Genomic DNA, 12,301 nt, shown 5'->3' with positions numbered 1-12,301 from the left:
TGCCAACCATTTCATCACACTACCACGCCCGTATATTCCAACTACTATTGCCACGATAGGTTCATCACACTACCACGCCCGTATACTCCAACTACTATTGCCAACCATTTCATCACACTACCACTCCCGTATATTCCAACTACTATTGCCAAACATTTCATCACACTACCACGCCCGTATATTCCAACTACTATTGCCAACCATTTCATCATACTACCACGCCCGTATATTCCAACTACTATTGCCAACCATTTCATCACACTACCACGCCCGTATATTCCAACTACTATTGCCAACGATAGGTTCATCACACTACCACGCCCGTATATTCCAACTACTATTGCCAACCATTTCATCACACTACCACGCCCGTATATTCCAACTACTATTGCCAACCATTTCATCATACTACCACGCCCGTATATTCCAACTACTATTGCCAACCATTTCATCACACTACCACTCCCGTATATTCCAACTACTATTGCCAAACATTTCATCACACTACCACGCTCGTATATTCCAACTACTATTGCCAACCATTTCATCACACTACCACGCCCGTATATTCCAACTATTATTGCCAACGATAGGTTCATCACACTACCACGCCCGTATATTCCAACTACTATTGCTAACCATTTCATCATACTACCACTCCCGTATATTCCAACTACTATTGCCAACCATTTCATCACACTACCACGCCCGTATATTCCAACTACTATTGCCAACCATTTCATCATACTACCACTCCCGTATATTCCAACTACTATTGCCAACCATTTCATCACACTACCACTCCCGTATATTCCAACTACTATTGCCAACCATTTCATCACACTACCACGCCCGTATATTCCAACTACTATTGCCAACCATTTCATCACACTACCACGCCCGTATATTCCAACTACTATTGCCAACCATTTCATCACACTACCACTCCCGTATATTCCAACTACTATTGCCAACCATTTCATCACACTACCACTCCCGTATATTCCAACTACTATTGCCAACCATTTCATCACACTACCACGCCCGTATATTCCAACTACTATTGCCAACCATTTCATCACACTACCACTCCCGTATATTCCAACTACTATTGCCAACCATTTCATCACACTACCACTCCCGTATATTCCAACTACTATTGCCAACCATTTCATCACACTACCACGCCCGTATATTCCAACTACTATTGCCAACCATTTCATCACACTACCACTCCCGTATATTCCAACTACTATTGCCAACCATTTCATCACACTACCACGCCCGTATATTCCAACTACTATTGCCACGATAGGTTCATCACACTACCACTCCCGTATATTCCAACTACTATTGCCAACCATTTCATCACACTACCACGCCCGTATATTCCAACTACTATTGCCAACCATTTCATCACACTACCACGCCCGTATATTCCAACTACTATTGCCAACCATTTCATCACACTACCACGCCCGTATATTCCAACTACTATTGCCACGATAGGTTCATCACACTACCACGCCCGTATACTCCAACTACTATTGCCAACCATTTCATCACACTACCACTCCCGTATATTCCAACTACTATTGCCAAACATTTCATCACACTACCACGCCCGTATATTCCAACTACTATTGCCAACCATTTCATCATACTACCACGCCCGTATATTCCAACTACTATTGCCAACCATTTCATCACACTACCACGCCCGTATATTCCAACTACTATTGCCAACGATAGGTTCATCACACTACCACGCCCGTATATTCCAACTACTATTGCCAACCATTTCATCACACTACCACGCCCGTATATTCCAACTACTATTGCCAACCATTTCATCATACTACCACGCCCGTATATTCCAACTACTATTGCCAAACATTTCATCACACTACCACGCCCGTATATTCCAACTACTATTGCCAAACATTTCATCACACTACCACGCCCGTATATTCCAACTACTATTGCCAACCATTTCATCACACTACCACTCCCGTATATTCCAACTACTATTGCCAAACATTTCATCACACTACCACGCCCGTATATTCCAACTACTATTGCCAACGATAGGTTCATCACACTACCACTCCCGTATATTCCAACTACTATTGCCAACGATAGGTTCATCACACTACCACTCCCGTATATTCCAACTACTATTGCCAACCATTTCATCATACTACCACTCCCGTATATTCCAACTACTATTGCCAACCATTTCATCACACTACCACGCCCGTATATTCCAACTACTATTGCCAAACATTTCATCACACTACCACTCCCGTATATTCCAACTACTATTGCCAACCATTTCATCATACTACCACGCCCGTATATTCCAACTACTATTGCCAACGATAGGTTCATCACACTACCACTCCCGTATATTCCAACTACTATTGCCAACCATTTCATCATACTACCACTCCCGTATATTCCAACTACTATTGCCAACCATTTCATCACACTACCACGCCCGTATATTCCAACTACTATTGCCAAACATTTCATCACACTACCACTCCCGTATATTCCAACTACTATTGCCAACCATTTCATCACACTACCACTCCCGTATATTCCAACTACTATTGCCAACCATTTCATCACATTACCACGCCCGTATATTCCAACTACTATTGCCAACCATTTCATCACATTACCACGCCCGTATATTCCAACTACTATTGCCAACGATAGGTTCATCACACTACCACGCCCGTATATTCCAACTACTATTGCCAACCATTTCATCACACTACCACTCCCGTATATTCCAACTACTATTGCCAACCATTTGATCACACTACCACGCCCGTATATTCCAACTACTATTGCCAACCATTTCATCACACTACCACTCCCGTATACTCCAACTACTATTGCCAACCATTTCATCACACTACCACGCCCGTATATTCCAACCATAGATATAGTAAACCCTAGATATGCGAATAATCAAAACAAGTGAGGCCTATAATTAGCATGACGCAACGTCATGGTGATGTGCACCGCGAATCAGCTGATCTATTAACTCTTATTGACTTAGCACTAAAAACGGCCCATTTTTCCCATAGTTTGTGCATCTGAGACTGCATATTTTATTGAAAATATGTAAAACTTATATACAGTAAAACTTCAACTTACGAGTGCCCTAACGTACGAGAAACTTGAGGTACGAGCCAGCTTTTAAGCAAGTTTTAGCACTAACATACGAGCAATGTTTGAGATACGAGCACGTGAGTCAGTTGCAAAGTATGTCGGAGGTGTTTTATGAGAACAGCATGACTCTGTATTTTTCAACTGCTCAGATTATACTTTGTACCATGTTTTTTGTGCGCGATTTTCAGTGCAGAATTATGTGAATTAAAGGTACCGTGCGTAGACCGAAAGTTTGCCAGTAAAAGGATAGATAATGCAAAGAAAAAGCGAATGATAACAATTGATATTAAACGGAAAATTATTGAAAAATATGCAAAATATGTATGCGTGATTGAGCCAGCTCAGCAATATTACAGAAATACATCCACAATTATTAAACACAAGGATTATATTCAAAGGCATTTAGTTTGCAAAAGAACTAACCATAGTTTCTAAACGACGCGGCGATCTTCACCACCGCTGATGGAGAGACCGCTCAGGCATTGGATATAAGATAAACAATTTGCCGGTGACAGCGTAACTGAAACGACGCTATTTGAAAAGGCCGTTGCTATCTATCAAAACTATAAAAATAGACATTCGGACAAGTTGGCTAGTGGTCGTGCATTAAACCTTTGTGACGACAGCTGGGTTCGTCCTAATCGCGACATGTTGAAAGGGCGACAAAGGCAGACGACCTTAGATAGGTTCATCTTAAGACGGCCGGCTAGTCGTGAAAGCGAAACAAAGGAAAAATTAGCTAACTGGCGAGAAACTTCAAACTATGAACGCCGAAGAAATTTTAATTACGTTAAGTTAAAAATGAAAGTTTGCTTTTAGGTTTGCTTCTAAGTTTGTCTTTTAAGACTTTGATAAAATCCAAATTTATCAAAGTCAACTGTTGTAATGAAGGATAACTTATATACCTCTCTCTGGCAAATGCTAGCGTTAGCTGCTATTGTACGTATTTAATTTTACATTATAATTAATCACATTTCCTTGCATTATTTTTTATATGTTGCTTTTTGAAAGCATGTGGTAAGTTAGGACAATAACCAACAAGTTCTTTCTGTTACAATATATTGTTTTGAGTGTTTTATTTGCATTTTTAGAGTATGGAAACCAATCAATATATATTTAATTGTTCTATATATAAATAAATTGTACCAACATGCGAGTAAATTGACATACGAGCTCAGTCTCTGAATGCATTAAGCTCGTAAGTCGAAGTATGACTGTAATGACTTTGGATGAGAAAGGCAAGAATCTTACACACATGGTAATGAATAATACCAATGATTTAGAAGCTTCTATATCATTGATAATCCAAAGAGTGACCAAATAGAAGTTAAACTAATAACAAACTGATGAATCAAACGAGATTTAGAAGCAGTTACGCTGGACCACTGTATTAGACACCCATTAGACATGACTGAAAATAACTAGACGAGATAGTTTTTGTCTAAGGTTGGTTGAACTAGATTCCTGCTTTGAAGCAGCATAGTGTATTCTGATTTTAGTATAGCGATTTACTATAGTTTTGAGTAGACTGTTGGCATGCACTGTACATGTAAAACCTTGATTGAGGTTATGTAATAAGTCATATGTTATTGTCTGTGATGTTGCTTGTTTGAAAGCTCTCTGTGTGATACCATAGCTCTCCATGTGTGAACGTAGGCACTTTTCTGCAACAATACATATTAGGCCTATCAATCTGGTCACCAATCCTCCTCTGTTTTTAACTGAGATTAGGGTTATGTCATCACTATTTCTACTTCCCACTACTTCTACATCGGTCAAGAACTTGATACACTCATCACATTTGAATTAGAAAAAATCCTCATCACCGAACTCCTCATCTTCACCTTCCTCAGCTTTTGTCTCTTCTTTCTTTTTCTTTCTAGCCAGAGAATGTAGCAGGAGTTGGTCAGTTTTTTCAGCCCTGCTCACATCCAGATCAATACATTTAGCATTGGGACGGTGTGATATCTGCTTTTATGAGCAGTGCTCGAAGTGCAGATCTAAAGCGCTGCACATCCGGGTTATTGTTATAGCCACCCTTAGATCGTATTGTGGAAAACAGAATCTCAATGTGATCCTGGTTGATCTTAAAGGTTAGGAAGTAGTTGATGTAAGGGTAGTTGCTGAAAAGATATTGAGCAATGCCATGTACAGATTTGGCTGCTGACTCAAAACCAATGACGAAATGATGATGATTTTCCTATTATTTTCCACTAGCATCTTTCAGCTTGGTGTCTTTAATCGGCATAGATAGCTTATGATATTGTTGAGAACTTCTTGTTTTGAGTTGAAGTTCTGTCCTGTTATGGGCAATTGAGGAAATACCTGGGGTGTTGAGGTCTCTTCTGATGACATTTCACTAAGAATTTGGTCTTATTGTTACGTTTATGACTTAAAAACTAGCATGCCAAGCGTGCTTCCACTACTAAACTTATTGCTCAATTGAAGGCTTTAATGCTGTGATGCACATCACTACGACGTAACGTCGTGAAAACAACAGCCAATTATAGGCCTCACTTTTACTCCATTGTAATGATAGCTATTCGCCAATCTAGGGTTTACTATATCTATGATTCCAACTACTATTGCCAACCATTTCATCACACTACCACTCCCGTATATTCCAACTACTATTGCCAACCATTTCATCACACTACCACGCCCGTATATTCCAACTACTATTGCCAACGATAGGTTCATCACACTACCACGCCCGTATACTCCAACTACTATTGCCACGATAGGTTCATCACACTACCACGCCCGTATATTCCAACTACTATTGCTAACCATTTCATCACACTACCACGCCCGTATATTCCAACTACTATTGCCAACCATTTCATCACACTACCACGCCCGTATATTCCAACTACTATTGCCAACCATTTCATCACACTACCACGCCCGTATATTCCAACTACTATTGCCAACCATTTCATCACACTACCACGCCCGTATACTCCAACTACTATTGCCACGATAGGTTCATCACACTACCACGCCCGTATATTCCAACTACTATTGCCACGATAGGTTCATCACACTACCACGCCCGTATATTCCAACTACTATTGCCAACGATAAGTTGCTCTTATGACAATGATGATATAATTAATTGTTATTATTTTTTCTTACCTTAATGGATGAACATCCTTTCCGGTGTTGCCCGGGCAATAAAAAGGTCTTCACACACAACATTTATTTTTATTTAACATATGCAACTTTTACCATCATAACTTCCAAACAAACTAAAATAAAAATTAAGGAATATGTTGAATTAATAATAACTATGAGTACACAGAATTGTGCGTATAAAAAGGGTACTATTGTCGCAGAGACTATCCATCAAAATTTTGAATACGATAGTGGTACTTCTCGATAATTGATACTGGCACAAACGTAAAATAGGATATCGAAATTAACTACATCAGTGAAGCTCATCAGGGTACGTTCTTTGACTGAATCGAGAGAGAATGTAGAGGCAATTTCTACTTGCAAATGTTCACGTGAACATTTTTAGTGTTACAATTTCTAGGGGTTGCCCTTTGCAATAACCAAAAGATTGAAATTGTTCCATTACAGTTGCACTGTAATGGAACATTTGAAATTGAAATAGCACAATTGAAAATTACAAATAATGAAAATGAATGCCGTAATGGATTTTGAATTGGCTTTTAAAAAAATTTGAAAAGAAGAAAACTCGCACAAGTAATATTAGTTCATAATAAAACATACAAGTGTACGGCATTTAGCTTTAATCGCGAAAAGGATCTCATAGTTGAGCTAAATAAGGATCCCATAGTTGAGCTAAATAAGGATCCCATAGTTGAGCTAAATAAAATCCCATAGTTGAGCTAAATAAAGATCCCATAGTTGAGCTAAATAAGGATCCCATAGTTGAGCTAAATAAGGATCCCATAGTTGAGCTAAATAAGGATCCAATAGTTGAGCTAAATAAAGATCCCATAGTTAAGCTAAATAAAGATCCCATAGTTGAGCTAAATAAGGATCCCATAGTTGAGCTAAATAAAGATCCCATAGTTGAGCTAAATAAAGATCCCATACTTGAGCTAAATAAAGATCCCATAGTTGAGCTAAATAAAGATCCCATAGTTGAGCTAAATAAGGTTCTCATAGTTGAGCTAAATAAGGATCTCATAGTTGAGCTAAATAAAGATCCCATAGTTGAGCTAAATAAAGATCTCATAGTTGAGCTAAATAAGGATCCCATAGTTGAGCTAAATAAGGATCCCATAGTTGAGCTAAATAAAGATCCCATAGTTGAGCTAAATAAAGATCCCATAGTTGAGCTAAATAAGGATCCCATAGTTGAGCTAAATAAGGATCCCATAGTTGAGCTAAATAAGGATCCCATAGTTGAGCTAAATAAGGATCCCATAGTTGAGCTAAATAAGGATCCCATAGTTGAGCTAAATAAAGATCCCATAGTTGAGCTAAATGAAGATCCCATAGTTGAGCTAAATAAAGATCCCATAGTTGAGCTAAATAAGGATCCCATAGTTGAGCTAAATAAAGATCCCATAGTTGAGCTAAATAAGGATCCCATAGTTGAGCTAAATAAAGATCCCATAGTTGAGCTAAATAAAGATCCCATAGTTGAGCTAAATAAAGATCCCATAGTTGAGCTAAATAAGGATCCCATTGTTGAGCTAAATAAGGATCCCATAGTTGAGCTAAATAAGGATCCCATAGTTGAACTAAATAAGGATCCCATAGTTGAGCTAAATAAGGATCTCATAGTTGAGCTAAATAAGGATCTCATAGTTGAGCTAAATAAGGATCTCATAGTTGAGCTAAATAAGGATCCCATAGTTGAGCTAAATAAAGATCCCATAGTTGAGCTAAATAAGGATCTCATAGTTGAGCTAAATAAGGATCCCATAGTTGAGCTAAATAAAGATCTCATAGTTGAGCTAAATAAGGATCCCATAGTTGAGCTAAATAAGGATCTCATTGTTGAGCTAAATAAGGATCCCATAGTTGAGCTAAATAAGGATCCCATAGTTGAGCTAAATAAGGATCTCATAGTTGAGCTAAATAAGGATCTCATAGTTGAGCTAAATAAGGATCCCATAGTTGAGCTAAATAAGGATCTCATAGTTGAGCTAAATAAGGATCCCATAGTTGAGCTAAATAAGGATCTCATAGTTGAGCTAAATAAGGATCCCATAGTTGAGCTAAATAAGGATCCCATAGTTGAGCTAAATAAGGATCCCATAGTTGAGCTAAATAAGGATCCCATAGTTGAGCTATAGCTGGGACACAACGACTGCAAAAAACGTTGACTATATATATAAATATATATATAGTCTAGCTGTGCTACCCGGCGTTGCCCGGCAATAAAAAAATCTTTGGACAGAAGATTGATTTTTATTTAATATATAACAACATTTGCCATTTTAACTTTCAAACTACATATCATGAGAGAAGTGTTTTGTGTAGTTGAAATAAATTAGGAGAGAACATAAAAACAACTGCAAAAGTTTTCATACATTGTCAAACAACTGTACCTTTCAAACTTCATATCGTGAGGAAAAGGTTTTGTCCAGGACAACTAAATTGAAAATAAATAAAACAACTGTAAAGGTTTTCAAATATCTGTAAGTTTAAATATTCATAAATTGAAAGAAGTGTTTCGTTGAGATGAATTGGATGGAAAAATAAAAATGTAAAGGAGTTTCAATGTAAAACCATTAGCAAGTAATGGCTAAATATAGTCTATTTCGCTTCGATTATGATTAAAAGTTACTCGGTATACAATGATATGATTTCAGTTTGTAACAGCATTGGCGTGCAAAAATATCGTAGGCCATAGACGTACATAGAGTGGTATAGAAACCCATAGTCATTATCTAATGCCATCGCCTCCTGGTAAAAATCATCATCATTAAAAATAGTACCAAAATACTATGTTAACCTTAGCAACTATAGGTACCTACAATGACTGGTGCATTTTGTGGTTACGATCTGCAAGATAATATAACATTACAATGTACTACGCGGAGAGTTCTTACCTTCGAGGCAGACGGGTAACATAAACGCTGAATCTAACTTAAATGAATTTAGTTTACTAAACACATACTTGAAGGAAGTTTTAGTATGGATTTTATATAGCTGTGCGATATGGTATCTGCATTTCGATACGATATGCAATAAATATTTACGCTGTCGATATTCGATACGATATTTGCATTCCTAATTTCTAAAGAATGATGTTAGGTTTTGCAGTGACATAAATGATGACTGTATTGTAATGAAACCAAATGTTAGAAAACAACTATTTTGAAATGAAAACAATCTACTCCAAACTAAAAACACCAAAACAAACTACGCCTCAACGCAAATGAATAAACAAAATGGAAATCCAACTACAACTTTCTACAGTTATGATAAGTTTTCTCGCGAGGAACAGTATAACAGTGATTTCTAGTATTGCAGTATAAAGCCAGGGTTCCATTGCTCTCTTTAACCTCAATGAAAAACTTTCACGGGTGTTCGATGACTTTCTTGCTGCTACGATTAATGTGTAGTGGTATTACCACTTCTGGCTGTGCATATAATTAGTTTTGACACCACAAGCAATAAATTGTGCATAAACTGTGGTCAACATTTGCTATTTAATTATAAATGGGGGGTTAGTAACAATATAAACAAATCGGTCAAAGAGATTGTCCTATCATTGCCCTAACAAAAAAGATGAAGAGGCATTGTGTTGTATATGCTTATATCCCAAAATATTTCTTAACAGAGACATTGTATTGCGTGAATGCAATGCTAAAATAATAGCTGTAGCTGGACAATCATATCTACATACGAATACACAGATACACGAACACACAAACTTTGAGAAATATATATATATATATATAGATTCATTAAATAAGTTAACCTACTGATTGTACAAATTCTCACTGCACTGGTGCCAACCTTTTCCTCTTCTAGCATAGAGAAAGTTTCTTTTACTAAAATCAATTGTTGATCATGCGACCTTTTGAAGTAATCACTGTATAGCAAGTAGTGAATTATGTTGCTGTTTTGTGTAATATAGAAGGATATTAATATTATTATTAATAAAAAAGTTCTGATCAGATGTCGTGGCTAAGTTAGTGCAACAAGCGTATAAAGTGTATGAAGCGTATGAAATGTGAATTGAAGAGTGACCTTGGCCTGAAAGCGTGTCTATTTCAACAAGTTCTTTTTTGAGGAGTACGTCGCTAGTCTTAGAAAAATTGATACTGTCCAACTCTAAATCGTTGAAATGGTAGGGTGCGAATTCATCAGCAAAAGTAAACCCGAATCTATTTGAAGCGTGGAAACTCAGTAAATAAGTAGGCCTACCTTGTTATCTAATCTGTAACTGAACAGCATAGCTGAGTAATTCCAGTATTCATTAGCTAAGTATTATTATTACTATATATTATTACTAATAATTCCATTGGGAAAAAAGGAAAATTTTGGGTAGGATAACATACTCAATGGCACTGTTGTTCTTGAAGCAGGTTTTCTAAGAAGAAATGTATTTGGCCTTTATTCTAGTAAAGTCAAGGTTGAGGGCTTCACAATGACGGCTCAGAGCTTTTTCAAGGTTGTCTGCTGTGTATTGGGAACTACTGTTTATTCAAGTTATGGTTTGACCAAGTGCAGTTAAGTGCCTCTCATGACTTGCAGAATTAAGGAGTTGTCAGGAGAGAAGGCAGCGGTAGAAGAGACCATGAAGAATGTGTCGAATCAGCTTGTTGACTCAGAAGGTGCAAGGTACTGAAATAACTTTCCGGTAACTGTCTGAGGCATCATTTGGCCAACCATAAATGTCACCATTGCTGTCACCTTATGTTAACTGTCAACTGTAGGTCTTCAACTGCAACTGCCCTCAACCTCCGGCTTCATTGCCATTATATTTAATCCATTGTCTTTATATTTAATCCACTGTCCTTATATATTTAATCCACTGTCCTTATATTTAATCCACTGTCTTTATATTTAATCCACTGTTTTTATATTTAATCCACTGTCCTTATATTTAATCCACTGTCCTTATATTTAATCCACTGTTCTTATATTTAATCCACTGTCTTTATATTTAATCCACTGTCTTTATAGTTAATCCACTGTTCTTATATTTAATCCACTGTCTTTATATTTAATCCACTGTCCTTATATTTAATCCACTGTCCTTATATTTAATCCACTGTCCTTATATTTAATCCACTGTCTTTATATTTAATCCACTGTCCTTATATATTTAATCCACTGTCCTTATATTTAATCCACTGTCTTTATAGTTAATCCACTGTCCTTAGATTTAATCCAGTGTCTTTATATTTAATTCACTGTTTTTATATTTAATCCACTGTCTTTATATTTAATCCACTGTCTTTATAGTTAATCCACTGTCCTTAGATTTAATCCAGTGTCTTTATATTTAACCCACTGTCTTTATATTTAATCCACTGTCTTTATATTTAATCCACTGTCCTTAGATTTAATTCTCTGCCCTTATATTTAATATTAATTATAGTTTTTAAAAATCTTCACTATAATAAGAGCTTAGTCCATTTTGCCTGTCCATCTGAAGCCACTCTTAGAGGTTAGGAAGAAAATGTATTATACGGGAATCAAACTCAGATATTCAACTTAGACGCCAGGAATACGACAAACCGTACCACTAGACCAACTTGCTGCCTTGTAGAATAATTGTACAGATGGTTATTACGCATGATAATCTCTCATGACGCACCCGACTCCCTGCGTACTAGTATTTTATAATAATATGTATTTGGATTCATTATAATAGTCATTATGGATCATAAATTCCTCTCTCAAGAAGGCTGGCCAATAGTAATAATAATATAATAATATCGATTAATTTTATAACTAATAACTGGCCATATTCCAATATTTTAATAGCTTTTTAAGGGTCACAAAGTCATCCAATCACTCCTTCCTTGACATTTATGCATGTTTAAAAAAGATGACTTCTGTATTGTCTGAAATGATAGCTCAATTCTTATAATATATAAATCATAGATTAAATAAATGCCCTGCGTTTCTCGGGTAATAAAAAAAGTCTTTGCACAGAAAATTCATTTTT

The 12,301-nt window shown here is 36.8% G+C and overlaps 1 protein-coding gene across 1 annotated transcript in view; it reads left to right on the top strand.

Moving 5' to 3' along the window:
• Positions 1 to 12,301, top strand: part of LOC137392869 (RUN and FYVE domain-containing protein 2-like) — a 61,596-nt gene that overhangs the window by 39,085 nt on the left and 10,210 nt on the right. Inside the window, exon 11 of the mRNA XM_068079211.1 lies at positions 10,879 to 10,965. Within this exon, the coding sequence (XP_067935312.1) occupies positions 10,879 to 10,965 (87 nt within the window). The remainder of the gene's footprint in view (positions 1 to 10,878; positions 10,966 to 12,301) is intronic.

Source organism: Watersipora subatra, chromosome 4 (genome assembly GCF_963576615.1).
Source record: "Watersipora subatra chromosome 4, tzWatSuba1.1, whole genome shotgun sequence".
NCBI lineage: Eukaryota > Metazoa > Bryozoa > Gymnolaemata > Cheilostomatida > Watersiporidae > Watersipora > Watersipora subatra.
The sequence above is the reverse complement of the archived record's forward strand: the minus strand, read 5'-3'. Positions and strand labels throughout refer to the sequence as shown.